The sequence below is a fragment of the Heptranchias perlo genome, chromosome 31 (assembly GCF_035084215.1).
Source record: "Heptranchias perlo isolate sHepPer1 chromosome 31, sHepPer1.hap1, whole genome shotgun sequence".
In the NCBI taxonomy this organism is placed as follows: domain Eukaryota; kingdom Metazoa; phylum Chordata; class Chondrichthyes; order Hexanchiformes; family Hexanchidae; genus Heptranchias; species Heptranchias perlo.
This window is the reverse complement of record NC_090355.1, coordinates 20799718-20823324: the sequence shown is the minus strand read 5'-3', so window position 1 is coordinate 20823324 and position 23607 is coordinate 20799718. Positions and strand designations below refer to the sequence as shown.

The following is a 23607-nucleotide window of genomic DNA, read 5'->3' as shown; positions in this document are numbered from 1 at the left end:
TCCTAGGTCCTGGAACCATATCCCAGCAAGGAGTTAATGCCTGGTGGAGAGGCAGAATAATTGATGAGAAAGTTGGCAAGAATGAAAAATTGAACAAAGGATTACAGATTTAACTCTAATTTACTTTTCAGTTTCTTAGCAATGCCTCTTGCGAAGTCAAAGGCTGTCTATTGGGCTGCATTAGTACACGGGACCTGAGGAAACCCATTCACAGTTTTATTTATATTTTCAGTGAGATAGCCCTGTCTTTCAGCCTCAATGACTATGGTAAATAAATTAAAGCAAATAAGCTTGCAGGCAAAGCCTATATTTTCTCAGATTTATTGACCAGGAAAATATATTATTGACAAGGATAATACATTCTGACTATATGTCTCTTGGTTTGGTTTATCAAGGCTGTCAACAGGGTATTTGTTTTCTGAGATAGACTCTGTTAAGTGGGTGCATGACATACACTGATTTAGATTTGGACTGAGGTGAGCATTTCCTCTCAGTGAGTACATTGTTACAGCAGGTTAAAGGTTGCTGAACTGTGCTTGTAGGCTGTATTTTAAGACTGGTAAGGTAGTCAGTAGGTGTCAGTGGTCATGACTAGGCGATGAAAATTCCTGGTGTCAGAAACGTTTTCAGTGAGAGGTCATTGCAAAGCTCATTTTTGCCATTTTTTTTCCACTCCAAATTCTGCATTTGAATAGACTAGTGTGCTTTGACCTGCAATTAATTTATTGGGTAACATAACTGTCCAACTTAATAGATTTTCAACAGAAAAGTGTAGGAATGTCATTGCCATGTACTCAACATTATATTTTGGTATATGCAGTGATATTTCTGCTATGGCTCAGTTCCCTTTAGTTCTCATTTTAAAAAAAAGAATTATTAAAATATAATGAGATAAAAAGATAAACCATGGATGCTAAAAATCTGGAATAAAAACAGAAATGTATGCAGTCGCACCCGAAACAGCTTTTTGTCTCTAAGATGCTGACTTATTTACTCTGCACTCCCAGCACTTTCTGTTTCTATTATAATAAAAATTGCTGTTCGAACTATTAGTGGATGAATGTTTAAGGCCTTCATATGAAATTCCTCTGCTTGCTACTTTAATAGAGGCATTAATCTGTTTATTTTAAACATACTAATGCCTCCATTAAGTTAGCAGATTAGATGGCCGTACATGTTAAGCATTTGTTCACTAATATGACCAGCAGTAATTTCTAACCTATAATGTTTATAACAGTATCACAAACTAGTAGAAAACTGTGGCCTAGAAATTATTATGGGCCCGTTTTTGGCTCTGCATGACCAGCACGCGCCCAAACCGAGAGGTTCTGAGGAAATTAGTCCTTGGGCCTCATCAACATCCACACGCATCACTCCTGCTCCTCCTGGCTCCACAGAAAGGGTTTAAAAAATTTTTTTTTTTATCACTTATCTTTCATTGATGGCCGTGGGGACTGCTGAAGAACTCTGAGTGGTGCAGCCCTGACACCTGGCCCGCTCATCGCTGACGGATTTTCAAAAGGTGCCCTTTAACAGGCCTTAGGAACCTAATTTACATATTTAAGGGGTCTAACGCCCTGTCCGCCTGGGACGCCTAGGAAATGGGCCCCACGCTTTTAGCAGTGGGACCAACACCAGTGCAGATCGGGCGCAGGTCGTCCCACTGTTAAATTGATATGCTTTGTGTCCATTTTATGCCTGAAAAATGGGTGCAATGCATACCAATTTCTACTCATGTAATTTTTGTCAGAAAACCACCTTCTTACTTTCAGCTGACTGCCATGAAGTAAGGTTGATTTTACAAATGAGCACCCCTAACGGGGAGCCTCGGCTGCTGGAACCACATATCGCAGGTGTGTTCACCATGATTTTTCATCCCTGGATATTCCTTTGATGTTCCTTTTGTGCTTCGGTAACCAGAACGGATCATAGTTTACAAGTTGTGGCTTGATCAGACGATGATGGCCTCAGATTTATATTCTACTAATATGGCACTATGGCTTATACTATCACTCACAGATATTTTTCAAACTCTCTCTACTAGCAATTCAACACCATTCATTGGTAAGCAAGTGCAAGGAGCTCGTGGTCTTCTTTGTCACCAGGATTGAGACCATCTGTTCAACTGCCTCTACTGCTTCTCACCTTCTCTCCAGCTTCTCTCCCATCTCCCCATCTCTGACCTCATGCTGCCTATGAGACCCACCTCCTATTCCCTTGACCCCATTTCCACTAAACTGTGGACCATCCAATTTCCCTTCCAGGCCTCCATTGTAAATTTTCCCTCTCCTCAGGCACTCTTCTCCTCTCTTTCAACACTACCATTAACTTTCCCCCCCCAACCCCGTCCTCAAAAACCCAGGCTCTGTGCAGCACTTTGAGATTTTTTCTACTTTAAAGGCATTATATAAATGCAAATCATTGTTGTTATTCTTGTAAGCATGTCTCCTATTTTTGCTTCCAATGTGCTGCATCTTGCACTTATATCTGTATTAAACTGCTATAATTCTGCCCACTTGCAATTTTTTTCCACATCCTTCTGTAGCTCCTGGGCTGCTTCATTAGACTTGACTGCCGCTGCCCCCCGGCTGGTTATCATTTATGAATTTGATCAATCTGCATTGTGTTTCTTAATCCAGGCCATTGATGTACACTAGTAGGAGTGTAGTAGGAGCCCCAGCACTCATCCCTGGGGCACTCTGTTTAATGAATCTTTCAACCTAGAATCCCCTATTGAGGACCTACTGAGATTTGGATGATGTTCATAAATGATGAGATTTTTCTCTAATGGCAAACACTACAAGTGTGTTATAGTCTTGAACATACTGCCAACCACCTGCTATTCTCTGTCTTTAACCAGGGAAACCCACTGAATTGATACATCTCCGATCATTTCGGGCACTTCCACAAAAATATTGCCACTAGCGGTACAATATGTACTTTTTTTCTGATTCAAACTGAACAAAATATTCAAAACTTATACAGTATTCAAAATTATATTCAAAATTCATTTCACAACAAGTGTGCTAATAAAAAACCTAAGGCCAGGAGTCTCCTCCACCCCATATGCAATAACCTCCTTTAAAGGATCCTAACATGAAATTTAATATTTCCATGTGGCATATATTTTATGTTCTGTTATTTCTCCTCCCCCCCCCCACCATTTTTTAGACATTTAAACTATTTGTAGTACTTTGGAACATGGCAGTGATACAATTGTAAACATCAGTTTTAGTGTTGGGTCAATAACACTTTGCAGCTCATGAGCCAGTTACAGGCAACTTTTATAACTGTCACAGTATTATCCTGTGTGCATTAAGTCTCGTAAAATGAGGACACAAAGAAACTTAATCATGGAAAAAGGAAAAAGGCCATTTGTCCCAGCAACACTGCTTCATTTCGAATACAACTGCATCTACTTGTAGATATGAATTATACAGCAATGCTTTCAGCACCAATAATCTTGTTAAGGTCATTGTTCAAAATAGCCATGCCTTGGTCACCTCCAGGCTTGACTTTCCAGTGTCTTGCTGGCTGGCCTCCTGACTCCAACCCTGTATAAACACTAACTGAATCAGAAATCCACTGTCCACATACTAGCCAATACTAAGTCCTCCTCAGCTAATATCTGAATCCTTGCTGCCTTCAACTGGTTCCCTATCCCCCAACATGTTGATTTCAAAATCCTCATTCTCATTTACAAACCCTTCCATGGCTGTGCTCCAACCTACCTTTTCAACCTTCACAAACCCAATGTGACAGCTCACAACTTCTGCTCTTCTGAGGCTAGACTGCTCTGTGTTTCACCTCATTAACCTCCACCCCGCCATCGGTGGAAAAGCCTTTAGCCATTATGGCCCTGCATTCTGCTATTCCCTTCCTAAACCCTCCACCTTGCTGCATCTCCCATATCTTCAAAAGCTTCTTCAAAACCTAATTTTCAATCACATCTTAGGTCACCTCCCCTAACCTCTCCCAATTCCAGCTTGGTATCCAATACATCCCCTTTGTGAAGTGCTTCAGGATGTTTCACTGTGTTAAAGGTGTTATATAAGTGTAAATTGTTATTGTTCTACCATTAATACCTATTATTTGATTTGACTAAAGTACTGTGTATTCTGGTCCCCCAGTTTCTATACAGCAAACAAATTACAAACATTATGCATTTTCAACTTAACCTTATTTGGCTTTATAGTACAAGATGCAAATATCAGTTCCTAAATAAATTTGCTAATTATTTAAGTATGAATTCACACCTACTGCTAATCCACACAGCTTTTCAAGTTTAGAGTGAATTGTGCATTGTAATTTTACATTTCAATGGGAAATCCTTTCAGCATTCATCGTAGGGGAACAGGCAAAAACTGAAACTAGTTTGAAGTCATGGATCTGTGCTGAAAATCAACAAATGACCATTTAAATAAGTGAAATCAGTAAGTCACTATACAACCTTTCTTTTCATTTCATGACAAAAAATGCTTCCATTCATTCCCTCTCCACTAGACTTGGTTAATTATTTCTTTTGTATTATCTGTGTTAAAAAAAAACCCTTATCTGCCATTCTGTCAGTTTGTAACTAGGATTTCTTATCATCTTCTATGAGGTCACCTGACAAGAAGAGCCAATGAAATATCTAGACTAGACCCTTATTCCTCTGATTAGCTCCCATCATGAGCTGGCCTGTGCAGTTTACTGCAGCACTGACACACATTCTGATCAGAGTTCAGTAACAAGCATACCATCTTAGTTTTCCAACTCTTTTGATTTTTTTAAAATTGGAAGATAGTTTTAACTAAGCCAGAGGTAAAGCTGTTTGGAGCGGATTCTCTTAAAGGAGTGATGTCTGGTAGTCCTGCTTTGGTAGCTCCGTGCAGTTCCATCAAACAAACCGCTCCAGATACATGTAAGTATTTTCAAACATTTGTAAAGACTTAATCTGTTACATAAAAGACTTGCAACACTAGAGAGTTCTGGTTAAATAAACAAGTTCATTGTACTGCTCTATGAGATTATAAAATTGTGTTTCAGTAGAATATCATCTTTGAATTACAGAGTATTTTACATTCAAGCATGTCAAAGTTTATTGAAAGTACATTTGAATTATAGGTGAGTCTAGGATGGTGACAAACATATAGAGATTATTCATTTTTTAGCAATACTCATAATAATAATTATTATACTCCAGAAATATTGCCAGTCTAATTGTAAACAAAAGTAAATAAAACCAAATTCAATGATTTACTTCAATCTTACCTGGCAGGATGATTAATGACAAAATGTAAGATTCGTTGTTTCTGAATGTGAACTTTAAAAATAAATGGATCAAGAAAGTGATCACTAATGGAAAGAATGAAAGAATCAGTCATGTTTCTGGGAGCACACATTATGTTGCCAAAAAAATTACATTTGAGAACTGTAGCACGTAAAATGTAATAGGCTCACATTCGTACAGTTCAAAGAATCACATTTATTAGCACTGCTCATACAAAGTAGAATTTTAGTTGTCACTAATTTACAGTTTAATTTGACTGATACTGTGGGACATGGTAAATGCAATCTTTGCTTTACATGTGTTTAAAAGTGCTCGAAGGTTTATTTATTATCTTTAATCTATACCATATTTTATACTGTATCTAAATCTTAGTGCTGTCTTTATAAAAATATAGTTATTGTTAATAGATAATGCAAAGGAAGTTTTAACCGGACTTTGAGCAGAAGTTTTAAATACTTTTTTTTAAAACTGCAACCTTTTAGAATGCTCAGGCCCTTTGTATTAATAAGGGAATGGTACATGTTTGCCAGTTGCTTGTTCTGATAACAAGGAAAATGACATTGCAATAGCAGTAGCAAAAATGAATCAATAGAAAACACATTTTATTCTGGAAAAAAAGTTTAACAGTGTACATTGTTAGAGAACTACATGTACAGCACCGGGAAATGACATACTTTAAACAATGTTGTCATAAAAGTGCAATTATATTGTTTAATAATTGTTTGTTACAAATATACTCCTTCAAAAGAATACTTAAAAAATTATATAAAATTATAAATAGGTAAGCAGGTAATCAAATACTTTTAATCTACTGGAGTTATTTAAGTAACAACTAAAAAGGACGGAGTACAAGGGATCACCATTGTTCGAATAACTGGTCATATTTTACATGAGCACAGAAACAGATGAAATGGATCCTATATTATTGTCAAATGATTTCATTGTGGAGCTCCCAGGAGTTTGTACTTGGTGTTTTTAAGAACCCCCCCACTTTTGCATTTGCTTCAAAGAAATCCTTTGCATCTTTGATTTGTGACATTCTGTCATTACCAGATAAACCAGAATTCACATTTCAAGAATTGTTTTAATAATATATTAATGCTTCACATATAGATTTTTATTTATTGTTCAAAAAGATTTCTTAAAATAGAAATGTTTGCTGTAGTTTCATGAAGCCTCAAATATCTATATGTGTATTTACATTTGATATACGTAAGGTGAATTTTTAAGTAAATCACTAAGAAAATTACAATATTCCAAAGACATTGGGTGTGTATGATTGAATACTAACTCCCAAAGATATCATTTAGATTGATACTTTTTTTGTGTTGGAGGTGGGGATATTATTACATGGTTATATACATAACACATCATAGATCATAAATTGTAGTTGAAAATAATAACTCTTTAAATGGATCAAAATGCATATCCTTAATGTGAATTCCAATATATTTGTGATTCATATCTAATCAGTAGAAGAGGGCAAATTTTATTTAATAAAATGCCTCACATTTGATGAAGTAATTCTAACCAAACTTTCCATCTTTATTCAAATACACATGTTCATTGCTGAAGAAAAAAGTCAGCATTTAATTTTTCAGCATATATTTTGAAAATATAGTTTTTATTAATTTATTCTCTAAGAAATTATTATAAACATGTTATATGCATATTCATGCTTATTTAAAATATAATTTTCTGAAATACAGATATAGGGAGGAGTGAACAGCATCTACCTAACATATTAGAACATTACAATTGTCAGAGGTGTACTAAAAATATTAGCAGTCATCAATTGTGCAATGAGATAGTGCCCAGAGACTGTAAAGTTTCTTGCATTTCAATTATGATCAAACTTTCTATGTTATCTATAAAGGTAGCAATCACTTTAGAAAATGGATCCCTTTGTTATCCTCTACAAGTCGGATTTGAAGTCAACCAAATACGTTCCTTAACTTAGTTTTATTTAAAAAGTGATTTTGAATATATTTTGACAAATAAACAGTCAATTTTTAAATGAGTTTGGAAAGGTAACTGCACAAAACTTTCTGACAAGGCTTTAATGTTCTCTGCTTAATGCAATTTAACTATAATTTATGATTGAATCACCGTTGAGCCACACAGAAATGAAAACACTATACTTAATATATTGAAACAACTGACAGTTGATTAGCGTTTCAGCATTCAATGGGATAAAAGATTTTAGTGTGCCAGCTACATGTACATTAATGTCCCTTATTTATCTTGTTCATAAAATAACTTCAAATTACATCAGTAAAGGAATTTTTAATAAAGAAAAATATGTTTATTTACAAGTTAACACTAGTAGTTACATTTCATGAGATTAGTAAGCTAAAAGCCTTATAGTGAGCTTTTAACAAATTTATACATGTTCTAATTATAATATTGATATTATTTAATACAATATAATAACTACATTTTCCTACTCAAACCTATGTACAGAATGGTTTTGCAATGCATGTTGACCATCATTTTCCCTTTTTAAAAGGGAGTTAACTGAAATATGACCATTTTTATTTACATGACCCTTTTCTACATACAGAAGAGCTTAAAATGTGAAACAGTCCCTGTTTACATATGTACTCATATATGACAACATCTTTGAAAGTAACCCTCTGTTACCAACATACATTAAATTGTAATTTTATGAAAAGATTTAACTAAAATTTTTAGCAAACGTTCTGATAAATCCTCTTCTTCATGTTAGAAACTGCATAGCTTAGATTTTTTTAAGGATATTTGAAAACATTCTGTGCTAAGCTGTCCCTTCTCTTCTAATGCTGCATGCATGCTAACTTCTGATCAAGCATATTACAAAAAAAGATCTGAAATTTACCTTGCGAAGATGATGTCAAATACAATGCTGATTTTGGCTGTTCTCAGTTCTTTCGAAAATAGCTGAAATAAATAGTAACATTTTTGTAAAAGATACTGCATTAGAAGTGAGAATAACGACAGCTGTTGGAATGTTGCAATAGCAGTGGCAATATTCATGTTTCTGTGCTGGTGAGCTAACTGAAGGCCTGTAGATCTTGAGTACAGAGATGGGAGATAAAGAAAGACAGAAAAAAAGAGGCCACTGGGACAGAACCAGGAGTGAAACAAAAACAGCATCGAGACACTTCAGGAAAAAAGCCAAAAGATAGAGCAGGACAAAACTTGGGAGGTTATGGAGTCAGCAAAATAGGAAAATGTAAATAAAGACAATAGATGATTGAAAGAGAAGAGAGTCAGAAATAAAGAAAGAGAACGAGAAGAAAATGAAGAGAAGGAAATAAAAGTTATGTAAAGAAATAGGAAAATAATTTTAAAAAGGGCAAAGTAAAACAACAAAGTAAGAGAATCAAAAAGAAATAGAAAGAAAACTAGAGAAAGTGATGGATAAATAAAGAATGTAAGCAAAGGGAGAAACAAAAGAGTGACTGTCAGAAAGAAAAAGAATTGATGAGGAAAAAGGGAGGAAGAGGAAATTTTAAAAATTACATTAAAAAAAATTATCCTCACAGAAAGGAAGAAATTGAATCGACAACTAGAGGCCTAGTTAAGGACAGGACAGACCAGGTTATTAAATATTTTAAGAATTAAAAAAATTCTTTGCTTTTCTACCCCTCTTATTAATCGTAAGGCTATTTACGCAGTACCTAATGAACTGTAGATAACTACCTAACTCGAATTACGGTTCTGTTGACGATTTAATTTAAACTTTGGCAATTTTCATGAACTATCATTGGAAGTTAGAAAGGTGTCTAGATAAATGCCAAACACAATTGAAAATATAAAATAGAAATTATAATTTTACATTTAAATTGTAATGTGTACTGACTGTGACAAATCTTGGGAATTAGCAGCACATTCAGGATAGTGATAGTCTTTCACCACTATCAAAAGGTATTATTTGTACCATGTTGTAAATGTCAAAATCAAAGTCAAAAACAGGACTGAGAGATTAAACATCCCACAAACAAATGACGTAGCTTTTCTTTAAGAAAGCACTCGGGAAAGGAAGTGATTCTAAAACCTAATTTGAAAGTTCATATATGTTATCATCTGAATAATTTAGAATCCAGCCTTGTTAATCATATCCATTGTTCTCTATCAGCCCACAAACCTTACTTCAATATGAAATTAGTCCTACTAAATAGTCCTACCAGCTTTTTATTTCCAATTTTTTTTCAGAATCAGATTTCAAAAACAATCCGGAAATAAAAAGATGGTATCAGTAAAAGTGACCATGAAGCTGTCGGATTGACATAAAACCCATCTGGTTCACTAATGTCCTTTAGGGAAGGAAACCTGCCGTCCTTACCCAGTCTGGCCTATATATGTCTCCAGCCCCACACCAATCTGTTGACTCTTAACTGCCCTCTGAAGTGGTCTAGCAAGCCACTCAGTTGTATCAAACTGCTCAAGAAGAAGGCCCACCACCACCTTCTCGGGGCAACTAGGGATGGGCAATAAATGCCGGCCTTGCCAGCGACGCCCACATCCCAAGAATAAAAAATAACACAACCACTAGTGTGATTTTTGTTTTGTGTTGTGTGTTGTGTGCAGGCCACTTAATGGTTGCAAAAAGTGTTAGGAACAGTGAGAGGAGAATAATGTGACAATGATCACCGTGACTATGTAAGGTACAAGACATCAGAAACAAATATCTTTTGAGGCCATCTTCGTTTCGTTTCTCTATTAAACACTGGAAACGGTGCCACTGGGTTCAAAGAAATGAAAACCAACTTGCGGGCCACAGCTGGGACTCCGGCCCATTCCCTGCCATTGGATGACCCGCAGTTAGAAAGTTCAATGCTCAGACAGGTCTGGCACACAGCGCTCCGTGCTGATTGGCCCGAAGATGTATCAGTGCTATTTTACCGCGCACTGCCAAGAGTAACTCGGCCCCTGATTGCCTCATTGCGCTGTCAATCAAGGCCGCCGCTGTCCAATAAGGTGCGAGGGTTGGGAGAGGGAGGCGTTGATCCTGCAGCCCTACCTGTGGGGCGAGCGGGGAGCCCGACCAGATCCTGCCGCAGAAGTCAATTCAGCGCCGACCCTGCCCCGAAAATCAGCGCACGTTTTGTTTTCTCTCTCTCTCTCTGATACATTCATTTAGGACTGGGGAGGGCACATGAGCATCGCGGAGGGGTGTTTAGCCAGCCTAGAGATTGTTGTATTCGCGGCTCACCCGAGTCCCAATGCTGCCCAAGGTGGAGGTGGGATTGGTTACTGTGGGGATCAGGTACGGAACATTTTAGGGGTAAGTTAGATCAAAGAGCGATCCTTCCTTTCAGGTGCTATCAAAAAAAAAACACGCGTGTCTTTTAAAAGTGGAGAATTAGCTCCTAACTGCAGTTAACAGCAGGCACGTTTTAAAACCAAACCACTCCCCCCGCCCCCGGAAATGTTTTAGTTTCATACAAATAGACGTGAAGTTACTGTAAGGTACTGGGATAGCAATGTCCTTCTGAAATACCATAATATAATTTAAGATTATTACATTCTCTTGTGCAAAATGACCCCAAGTAGCCGACAGGTTTTCCTTGTAAAAATCGAGATGAGGTTTACCGCGAATTGTGTCTTTAAACGGTGACTCTTACTTCAGAATGGACAGTTGTTCCACGTTATTCTCTGGAATAATGATATTGTTTAAAATGTAATCATTTAACCGATAGTTGATGGCAGTGCTGTGACACAGATGCCTCGCTGTGGTGGCTGGTTGATGCACGAACATTTTTTGACAGGTTGTAAATCGATGCGAGTCTCGTCTGAAATGCCAAAGGGCTGTTTAACGTATTGCGAACAGAAAATATACACACATAATAGAATCATAGAATGGTTACAGCACGGAAGGAGGCCATTCGGCCCATCGAGCCCGTGCCGGATGATTAGTGAAATGTGCTATACGGGTTAATCCAGTCCGAGCAGCTGATCCTGGATTTATTAAAATAGTTCTTTTGAATTCAGACAGACATGTATTCACGGCCAAATGCACATGCTTCGTGTTAGCATAGCCTCAGTGTTGTGCGTGGATTTGAACTGATCCATGTGATAGCGGACAGGTGCCTGTAACTGCACATAATATATATATAAGCTTTATTTATCTAATGAAATCACTCGGACAGCACGATTTCGCAACTAGTACGAAATTCACGAATTAAACACTAGTAAAACAGATTTTGCGAAAATTATATTACATGACTGTACAATGATCTGTGACAGTATTTACTAAGTTTCATATATGACTCTGTAGAGAGTTGTCCTGCAATTGCGAAGTAGATCTACAGAGAAGGACGTTGATTTAATTAAATGCCGTCAGATTCAGTTAGAAACATTTTTCTGTCCAGTTCCTGATCTTTACAAAATCTTGAATATGCTCCTGACTGATTATTTTACCAATGTATGGATCTGGTAATAAGGAATTTTTCTGTTCAGCTGTCTGCGCAATTGAACAGATTCCCTTTTAGTGTCAAGTCTATTTATTTAATTTTATTTTTCTGATCCATTTTCTAAATTATAAATTCCGTGCTCAACGCATTAGTTCGCCTGGGTTTGTTTTCTTTCTTCGAGTCTGTTCTAATTCATTGACGCTATTGTCTATCTCGCTTCACTCATCACTTTTCTTCTTACTAGTAAGATTAATAGTTATTATTAATTAACAATTCGGAGCCCCGTTTCATGTTAAAACCAACGAGGCACCAAATCGTGTAATCCGTGTGGATGACAGGCCGTACACTTTCACTCACGACTGCTTGTTCCGGAGCACCCTCATTTCTCTCATAGTCATTTAGTCCAAAAAAAAACAGGGGCTGGGGGACTCCCACCTTGCTGTTCCACAGCGGAATTATTCCAACTTTGACATGTACCTTTTGAATCAATAAAATATTTGAAATAAACTCCATTAGTTTCAGTATACTGTCAACTCTATCGATGAATAAGTTAATTCGATGAAAGGTGACACATGTAAAATGTGTTAGAGGTTGTAGGTGAGGATTAAAATGTGAAGTTACAGCATCTTTGGTTTTAAAAATAAACTTTGATTCCAACGGATAACAATGATTGAAGATCCGTATTTTTGTTAATATTTTAAAAAGCGACAATTTAAAAACAGCAAATTAAAATCTATAATTCTTCACACTTTTGTCTTGGATTTCGACGCTTTCCTTAACATTGCCTGAATCCCGATCGTAGAGTAATTAAGTATTAATAATATTTTGGAAGGGAATTGATGTTACAATTCTTAGGAAGTTCACATGTTTAATAATGGAGTGCCCGCGACCTTATTTCACCCGTATTATTGAGGAGTGGAGCGGTCTGATTCATTTAACATCTATAGGATATTGTACCACTTTTTCGGGATTCGCCAAGTATTAAAGGTTATTAAACGAGTACCATTCCAAAACTGAACTTATGTCATTCGTTAATATGCGGCGGTGTTAGGCCAGGCTAAAACCTGACTTATTTTAGTCGACAGTATGAACCGAGATACAGACTTCCAGCAATACATTTTCAATGTGATTTATTGTCGAATAGATACATAGAGCTTAATGCTTCTTATGTGGCTCGCGGTCCCATTATTAATTATAGGAGAAACATGGCTCATTAACTGAATATTGCCTGACACGGACGATGACTTTTCTTGACAGCTGAGGGAAGGATTCAACTTTTTTCAGAGTGGAGGTTAGTTAGTTAGAACACACATCCCCTCTCAGTTTAAAAAATTCTATTTGGAGGAGGTCTTAACCGTCTTTGTTGCTTTCTATTTTCTGAAGTACGGGCCGTTTCGTGTTGTTTGATGTTTTTGGCATTTGTCTCCTGATCAATCCATCGAATTCCAGTCTATATTTTAGTGCAAGTCCGTAATGAACCGCCTCTCTGTTCTTACCCAGTGGATTCTTTTTTTCTCCATTTCAGGATAAACAGAACAAATCCTCACAGGTTTTAGTATCTATTATTATTAGCTGATAAGTTGCTGGACGGAATAGAGGTTTTATTAACGATTTTATTGATTGGTTACAGATTTAATTAGTGTGTACAACATTACGAATGTATTAAATCTATGTGACATAGTATAGGCATTAATCCAATAATAGTTTATGGAAAACTGCAGAGGGAAAGGGGAGACTTTTTTAGGTGCCAGTGGGAGATCCGGAAGAGGGGACAACTGTTTAACACCATAATTTGTTGATGTTAAAAACTGTTTTAGTAACAAACATGTAGAACGCACAGAGTCTTTTAAAAATCTTTTAACATTAAATTCATAGAGTGTTCAATTGCCTAATAACTAAGTTTTGGGCTGCAATTTCAGTTTGTGTTATTGCTTTATAAATGTGAGATGCAAGTACCGCACAGAGCACAACAGGGGAAGTGTACGCAACCCCAAAATAATCATTTGTTATCGATTGCTTCGATAGGAGCATTTCTCAGTTACGTCTGTGGGCTGGTCAGCGTCTCCATGGCAAACTGATGTGTGATTTGTGTGGTTTCTATAAATTACTGTCTTCAGAGAGCGTCAGAAGCAAAAGACATTTCTTAATACCCAGTTACCTCTGAACTTCGGTTATATCAGCGACCACCCGGTTCGAACCCCTTGTCTGTGTGACAATATACCGAAAATTTCACTGTTGACTTATTTTTTATTTCTTCTGTTCAGCCCGTCAGTTCAAGGTGATGGACTACGTTTATGACGATGATCTGGATGAACTGTGTCCAGTTTGTGGAGATAAAGTATCCGGTTATCATTATGGTCTACTGACCTGTGAAAGTTGCAAGGTGAGTTTAAACATGTTCGCTGTTTGGATTCTGAAGCTCGTTTCCATCGTGGTTTTAGTTATTTCAGAAATTGATCGGGTTAATTACAGATTGAATCAAAACTAAACAAGACTGAAAACGGATCAAGGAAGCGGCCCCAAGTAACCAAAAGGCCGTAATAAATAAAAGTAATTTTAAAAATGTAAATATAATTACAGAAGTGCAAGAAGATACCAGCGGACTGTTATTCACGTAGATTTCTTTGCGGGGAATGCCTGGGAAGAAATGTAAATTATCGATGTGTTTTCGATTTTGCCTCATCGGGATTCACTCCTGTGCCGAATAACTTTAAAACTTCTCCCCTTAGGGATTTTTCAAGAGAACCGTTCAGAATAGCAAGCGCTACACTTGCACAGAGAATCAGAATTGCAAAATAGATAAAACCCAGAGGAAGAGATGCCCGTATTGTCGTTTTCAGAAATGTCTGACAGTGGGGATGAGGTTAGAAGGTAAGGTGTTTATTTTTTGCTGTTTGAAATTCTTTCATTTGGACATCGAAAAACATGAAACCGGGCCTTCACCAATGTTTGAATGCATATTTGGAAAAAGTTTAAGTTAACGTGACTGTTATATACATGTGCCATGTGTTCAAAGATGATGATGTAGCGATGGATTTTAACTTAAAAACTATTTTTTAGCGAAATTTGATCACATTCATATTAACCGTAATTCTATGGGGCATATAGTCAAAGCAAAGATCACATGGACCAGATCACTCTTCAAAGGACACTTGTCCCAGGCTGTAATTTCCCGCGGGTTTATTGATTTGGGGAGCTAATGTACATTTGTTTGTGTGTATATTAATGGTTTAGCGTATTCTATTAGTGAGACCTATTAGTAATTGGGTATTTATAATGGAAACTTCTGACTAGATTTAGTAGGCCTTTCATACAGAGGGTGTAGAAGGGAATGATCTGCTTCATCCGATAGCACGTATAATACGTGTGTCGCAGATGTTCAATTTAGGCACCCAGAGATAGACTTCAATATGGTGTAAAATGGAAGTTTTATATGATACAGGGATGCACATCATGACTGGAGTTGTCCAACCGGGCCGAGTTTGGATTAATGTTTGATTCACTTATGTACCTTCCAGGAGGTCCCTTTTTAAAGATATATATCATGAATTGTTTACATGCAGTTCACGGATAATTCTAGACGTTATGCCTTCGCGATGGGAGAAAATATGAGACTTTGTGGGCTGGACAGTGAAAAATGAGAGCAGAACTAATCAGTAATAGTCTCCAGATCGCCGCAAAAATTAGCCTGAATAAAGGAATTTTCTGAAAGTATTTTATGCATTACACCACATAAATTCAAATGTAACGAAGTATCTCATAGAAATAACAACTGGGAGACATATACACCTGGAATGTAAGTGAATGGTCAAGTCTTAAAATTAAACTTAAGGTGGAATAATATAATATAATGTAAAAAAAACAAGTTAAGATAGAATATTGATTTTTGTTCCTATTGTAGTAATATCCAAATTACTCAAAAGTATTATTTTTATAAGAAATGTTACACGTGAGAATATTGAACTTGTTATATTACATTTCTTCTTTAAAACAAGCAGTGTAATTTTTATGACACCAAAATACAGAACTACATATAAAGAATCCCTACAAAAATGCAAAACAGACATACTATATATACAATTAAAATATGGTGTTGAGTCACATGCATACTTGATTACTTCTAAAAATGATTAAAGATCTGGCTGGCTATGGAGAATTCTGAGAGGTAGTTTTAAGTAGTGTTGATGTATTTGTAGTTTTATTGAAGTGATATGTCATTGATATGTGTGAAATACTAAGATTGAATTTACATTGGCACCACCTAATGTTTAGTTTTTAACAAAGTCCTTCCTGAGTGCTTTTTCTTGTTTGGTTATGGCTGGTTTGATCTTTTTTTCTGTGGGTTATGAAGGTCATTATCTATATAAACTCTGAGGACTATGAGCATATAAAATATACAGACCACATCTCAATACAATCACTTTGCAAAACAAGCTGTAGAATTTTTCTAAAATACTAAGTTATGGAAATATTTGACTTACCAATTGGTGTCCCAATATGTTTTATCTGAATTTTTCCATGCACCCTGCAACCACCATGGTCAAATTGATGAGACATTTGTGCTCATTACAGCAGCTCCATCTACACCCAGACCAGAATGGGAAGATAGTGGGATTGTTCTTCTAAAAGGACAAATTGGCTGAAGGTCTTTATTCTTCTGAACCTATCTTGTAATCCTGTTATTATGGCACCTAATATGCCAAAAAGGTATTGTAGAGTGCAGTCTCACTTTTGTGAAAGGTTAGCCTCCATGTAAAAATAGTTAGTGTCCTATGTGCCCATTAAAAACTTTCTGTTCTACTCCTGAATTGTGTTGCAATCAACACAAATAAATGGGTGATATTTGGGACCATTTTACAACCGTGAAGTTATATTTTAAATGTTACTGTCTCAGTAAGCTATTAATGATCATATGAAGTCTTTGGTAATGAATTAGGTGTCGTGTTTAAAGATGTCCCTGCTCAGGATTGTGCGGATGCTATGGCTATGATTTCTATAGATTTTTATTTGGTAGAACCTGCCCCCATTAGATGTTCTACATTACATTGTAGAAAAACAACAACAATTTGCATTTGTATAGCACCTTTAACGTAGTAAAACGTCCCAAGAGAGAGTGGTAGAGAGGGGGAGAGGTTTAAGGAGGGAATTCCAGAGCTTAAAGCCTAGGGAGCTAAAGGCACGGCCGCCAATGGTGGCGCGATTAAAATCAGGGATAGGCAAGAGACAAGAATTGGAGGAGCACAGAGATCTCAGAGGGTGGTAGGGCTGGAGCTGGATACAGAGTTAGGGAGGGGTGAGGCCATGGAGGGATTTGAAAACAAGTATGAGAATTTTAAAATTGAGATGTTCCAGGACTGGGAGCCAATGTAGGTCAGTGAGCACAGGGTTGAAGGTTGAACGGGACTTGGTGCCAGTTAGGATACAGGCAGCAGAGTTTTAAATGCACTCCAGGTTATGGAGGGTGGAAGATGGGAGGCCAACCAGGAGAGCACTGGAATAGTCAAGTCTGGAGGTAACAAGGCATGGATGAGGGTTTCCACAGCAAATGAGCTGAGGCAGGGGCGATGATATATACCACAATGATATATGTCGATTGTTTATTTTCTGTACTTTGTTGAGTTCACTATGTAGTTGTTTGGACCTTGTAAAAACATTACACATCTATTTAAATAATTATCAAGTAAAAACAGGTTACATTATTCCGAATGAATGGTTGCTTTTGGGTCAATTTGTAAGTGTGAGTAAGCAGAGAATTTCAAGTAATTCTATACATATTTAAATCATCAGACAAAGTAGCCACAGTAAGGGGCAATGAACTGAGGGGTTCAGGGTTTATTGCTAATTTTTGTGAAAAGAATAGTGAAGAGAAGGAGAGGTTTTATTTGTTAAGATTATTTCTTGCAATGACATTAAGATATCACATAAATAATTACAGAAAGACACCATCCAGGACAAAGCAGCCTGCTTGATTGGCACCCCATCCACCATCTTAAACATTCACTCCCTCCACCACTGGCGCACTGTGGCTGCAGTGTGCACCATCTACAAGATGCACTGCAGCCAATCGCCAAGGCTTCTTCGACAGCAATTCCCAAACCCGCGACCTCAACCTCCTAGAAGGACAAGGGCAGCAGGCGTGTGGGAACACCACCACCTGCATGTTCCCCTCCAAGTCACACACCATCCCAACTTGGAAATATATCGCCTTTCCTTCATTGTCGCTGGTTCAAAATCCTGGATCTCCCTATCCAACAGCACTGTGGGAGAACCTTCACCATACGGACTGCAGCGGTTCAAGAAGGCTGCTCACCACCACCTTCTCAAGGGCAATTAGGGATGGGCAATAAATGTTGGCCTTGCCAGTGACACCCACATCCCATGAATGAATTAAAAAAAATCTAGGCTGTATTTTAATTATCATAGTATCATCTTAGTAGGTACAGCACAGGAGGAGGCCATTTGGCCCATCGTTTCTGTGCCGGCAATTAATCCCATTCCCCTGCTCTTTCCCAATAGCCCTGTAAATTTTTTCCTTTCCACCATCTACAAGGCACAAGTCAGGAGTGTGATGGAATACTCTCCACTTGCCTGGATGAGTGCAGCTCCAACAACACTCAAGAAGCTCGACACCATCCAAGATAAAGCAGCCCGCTTGATTGGCACCCCATCCATCACCCTAAACATTCACTCCCTTCACCACCGGCGCACTGTGGCTGCAGTGTGTACCATCCACAGGATGCACTGCAGCAACTCGCCAAGGCTTCTTCGACAGCACCTCCCAAACCCGCGACCTCTACCACCTAGAAGGACAAGAGCAGCAGGCACATGGGAACAACACCACCTGCACGTTCCCCTCCAAGTCACACACCATCCCGACTTGGAAATATATCGCTGTTCCTTCATCGTCGCTGGGTCAAAATCCTGGAACTCCCTTCCTAACAGCACTGTGGGAGAACCGTCACCACACGGACTGTAGCGGTTCAAGAAGGCGGCTCACCACCACCTTCTCGAGGGCAATTAGGGATGGGCAATAAATGCTGGCCTCGCCAGCGACGCCCACATCCCGTGAACGAATAAAAAAAAATTTTTTTTTATCCAATTCCCTTTTGAAAGCTACTATTGAATCTGCTTCGACCACCCTGTCAGGCAGTACATTCCAGATCATGACAACTCATTGCGTAAAAAAATGTTTCCTCAAGTCGCCTCTGGCTCTTTTGCTGATCACCTTAAATCTGTGTCCTCTGGTTACCGACTCTTCTGCCACTGGAAACAATTTCTCCTTATTTACTCTGTCAAAACCGTTCATCATTTTGAAAACCTTTATCAAATCTCCCCTTAACCTTCTGTGTTCTAAGGGGAACAATCCCAGCTTCTCTAGTCTCTCCACATAACTGAAGTACCTCATTCCTGGTACCATTCCAGTAAATCTCTTCTGCACTCTCTCTAACATCCTTCCTAAAGTGTGGCGCCCAGAATTGAACACAATTCTCCAGCTGAGGCCTAACCAGTGTTTTATAAAGGTTTAGCATAACTTCCTTATAATATTGAGAAAATGCACCCTTGATAAGAACACTTGCAAACAGGTGGCCTAATGTTGCAGGCAATGGAGAACCTTCCTCTTGACCAGAAGATCACGGACTTGATGCAATGCAGGATGCAACTGAAATAGTCCACATAGGGAACCTAGCGCATTATACCTTATTAAATCGGACATCTATCATCCCATTACCAACTTGCATTGATAGTGGCTATTGATTTGTCTAATGCCTAGGGTGTCCCTTCTTGGAGGAGGGAGTATGGTGATGGGAGGCCTTTGAAGAGGAGAAAGTGTAGGATGATAGGGTTATAAAAATAACGTTAAAAAGCAATTGCAATAATATATTGGAAACGTGAACTCACATTTAGATTTAGACACTTTTTTTTGTAATCTTCAGTCTGATTTTTTTTTCCCCCTTTTACAAACACAAAATGTTATTAAATGATACATGTGTACAAAACCAAAGAACAAAACATTGTTAGACATCCATAGAAGAACATTCAATACATTCAGAACATAAACTCGGACATTAGAGTTATTTCTGGTTCCAGGAAATACTGCATAAAGCCCTTGGATTTAGTGAAAGGAAAACATTCTCTGCTTTCAGTCTCCGATACAGAGAAGCATCTGTGACCCAATGAGATGACACAGTCTTAACTTTCTCTTACATTTTACGGCACATTGAATGGCATATATTTCTTTAAGCAGATATAAGTTATTGAATTGCTGAAATTAACCTAATAAACCCTTTTAACTCTTTCAGCACCAGATTTCATTGTAATTAACAAATCAATATATTTTGTTGAACTAATGTCACAGCATGAGAAAGAAAAAGAATTCTATTTTAAGGCAAGTACACCTGTTCTAAATAACCAGTGTCATGATGGTTTTGAAATTATTTCATTTTCAATCTCCAATGCCAGTTCAAACAAAAATCAGAGGATTTTCTTGATGGTACTGTCCATCTACCTGTGGAGGTCCACATGTGGGCAGTGCAGCTGCGGGTGAATTGCAGTTTAGGAGACTGGCATAGAGAGAATGATTACGGGTTTCAGTGGTAGTTGGGGTGAGATACAAGCAGAGGTAGGTGATATTGTGGAGGCGGCATTGGTGATGGACTGGTTGTGTGGTTTGAATCTCCGTTCAGGGTAGAACAGGACAGCTAAGATTGTACACTGTCAGATTTAGCCTGAATGAGCGGCTGAGGAACAAGATGAATCAGTGGCTGTGGTGGAGAATTTCTGACCGGGAACCGAACAGGATCCACAGTGCAAAAACTGTTAACAATTTGTTACTACTTAGACAGTCTCACTGAAAGGGTCCATAAGATTGACTGCAGTAACAAATGGAGAAATTCACATTCCCGTGGTGGAAGTGCCTTTCTCAGATTAGCAATAAGGTACATTATTGGGATAGTATAGAGGAAATCGATTCACTCCATGTATTATTGGGATAGTATAGAGGGAATCGATTCACTCCATGTATTATTGGGATAGTATAGAGGAAATCGATTCACTCCATGTATTATTGAGATAGTATAGAGGAAATCGATTCACTCCATGTATTATTGAGATAGTATAGAGGAAATCGATTCACTCCATGTATTATTGGGATAGTATAGAGGAAATCGATTCACTCCATGTATTATTGAGATAGTATAGAGGAAATCGATTCACTCCATGTATTATTGGGATAGTATAGAGGAAATCGATTCACTCCATGTATTATTGGGATAGTATAGAGGAAATCGATTCACTCCATGTATTATTGAGATAGTATAGAGGGAATCGATTCACTCCATGTATTATTGGGATAGTATAGAGGAAATCGATTCACTCCATGTATTATTGGGATAGTATAGAGGGAATCGATTCACTCCATGTATTATTGGGATAGTATAGAGGAAATCGATTCACTCCATGTATTATTGAGATAGTATAGAGGAAATCGATTCACTCCATGTATTATTGAGATAGTATAGAGGAAATCGATTCACTCCATGTATTATTGGGATAGTATAGAGGAAATCGATTCACTCCATGTATTATTGAGATAGTATAGAGGAAATCGATTCACTCCATGTATTATTGGGATAGTATAGAGGAAATCGATTCACTCCATGTATTATTGAGATAGTATAGAGGAAATCGATTCACTCCATGTATTATTGAGATAGTATAGAGGAAATCGATTCACTCCATGTATTATTGGGATAGTATAGAGGAAATCGATTCACTCCATGTATTATTGGGATAGTATAGAGGAAATCGATTCACTCCATGTATTATTGGGATAGTATAGAGGGAATCGATTCACTCCATGTATTATTGGGATAGTATAGAGGAAATCGATTCACTCCATGTATTATTGGGATAGTATAGAGGGAATCGATTCACTCCATGTATTATTGGGATAGTATAGAGGAAATCGATTCACTCCATGTATTATTGGGATAGTATAGAGGAAATCGATTCACTCCATGTATTATTGGGATAGTATAGAGGGAATCGATTCACTCCATGTATTATTGGGATAGTATAGAGGGAATCGATTCACTCCATGTATTATTGGGATAGTATAGAGGAAATCGATTCACTCCATGTATTATTGGGATAGTATAGAGGAAATCGATTCACTCCATGTATTATTGAGATAGTATAGAGGAAATCGATTCACTCCATGTATTATTGAGATAGTATAGAGGAAATCGATTCACTCCATGTATTATTGGGATAGTATAGAGGAAATCGATTCACTCCATGTATTATTGGGATAGTATAGAGGAAATCGATTCACTCCATGTATTATTGGGATAGTATAGAGGGAATCGATTCACTCCATGTATTATTGGGATAGTATAGAGGAAATCGATTCACTCCATGTATTATTGGGATAGTATAGAGGAAATCGATTCACTCCATGTATTATTGAGATAGTATAGAGGAAATCGATTCACTCCATGTATTATTGGGATAGTATAGAGGAAATCGATTCACTCCATGTATTATTGGGATAGTATAGAGGAAATCGATTCACTCCATGTATTATTGGGATAGTATAGAGGAAATCGATTCACTCCATGTATTATTGGGATAGTATAGAGGAAATCGATTCACTCCATGTATTATTGGGATAGTATAGAGGGAATCGATTCACTCCATGTATTATTGGGATAGTATAGAGGGAATCGATTCACTCCATGTATTATTGGGATAGTATAGAGGAAATCGATTCACTCCATGTATTATTGGGATAGTATAGAGGAAATCGATTCACTCCATGTATTATTGAGATAGTATAGAGGAAATCGATTCACTCCATGTATTATTGAGATAGTATAGAGGAAATCGATTCACTCCATGTATTATTGGGATAGTATAGAGGAAATCGATTCACTCCATGTATTATTGGGATAGTATAGAGGAAATCGATTCACTCCATGTATTATTGGGATAGTATAGAGGGAATCGATTCACTCCATGTATTATTGGGATAGTATAGAGGAAATCGATTCACTCCATGTATTATTGGGATAGTATAGAGGAAATCGATTCACTCCATGTATTATTGGGATAGTATAGAGGGAATCGATTCACTCCATGTATTATTGGGATAGTATAGAGGGAATCGATTCACTCCATGTATTATTGGGATAGTATAGAGGAAATCGATTCACTCCATGTATTATTGGGATAGTATAGAGGAAATCGATTCACTCCATGTATTATTGAGATAGTATAGAGGAAATCGATTCACTCCATGTATTATTGAGATAGTATAGAGGAAATCGATTCACTCCATGTATTATTGGGATAGTATAGAGGAAATCGATTCACTCCATGTATTATTGGGATAGTATAGAGGAAATCGATTCACTCCATGTATTATTGGGATAGTATAGAGGGAATCGATTCACTCCATGTATTATTGGGATAGTATAGAGGAAATCGATTCACTCCATGTATTATTGGGATAGTATAGAGGAAATCGATTCACTCCATGTATTATTGAGATAGTATAGAGGAAATCGATTCACTCCATGTATTATTGGGATAGTATAGAGGAAATCGATTCACTCCATGTATTATTGGGATAGTATAGAGGAAATCGATTCACTCCATGTATTATTGGGATAGTATAGAGGAAATCGATTCACTCCATGTATTATTGGGATAGTATAGAGGAAATCGATTCACTCCATGTATTATTGGGATAGTATAGAGGAAATCGATTCACTCCATGTATTATTGGGATAGTATAGAGGAAATCGATTCACTCCATGTATTATTGGGATAGTATAGAGGGAATCTATTCATCCTGTGCATTATTGGGATAGTATATAGGGAATCTACTCATCCTGTGCATTATTGGGATAGTATAGAGGAAATCGATTCACTCCA

The 23607-nt window shown here is 37.5% G+C and overlaps 1 protein-coding gene across 3 annotated transcripts in view; it reads left to right on the top strand.

Moving 5' to 3' along the window:
* The first annotated feature begins 4682 nt into the window (after positions 1-4682).
* LOC137300555 (nuclear receptor subfamily 5 group A member 2-like) overlaps positions 4683-23607 on the top strand; it is a 77289-nt gene continuing 58364 nt past the window's right edge. The window contains exons 1-3 of one of the 3 annotated variants that reach the window (XM_067969701.1): positions 4683-4903; positions 13935-14053; positions 14400-14541. In XM_067969701.1, the coding sequence (XP_067825802.1) occupies positions 4840-4903; positions 13935-14053; positions 14400-14541 (325 nt within the window). In that variant the 5' untranslated portion in view covers positions 4683-4839. Of the gene's footprint in view, positions 4904-10313; positions 10542-13934; positions 14054-14399; positions 14542-23607 lie in introns of those variants that run through there. The other 2 variants (XM_067969702.1, XM_067969703.1) reach the window with 2 other exon arrangements.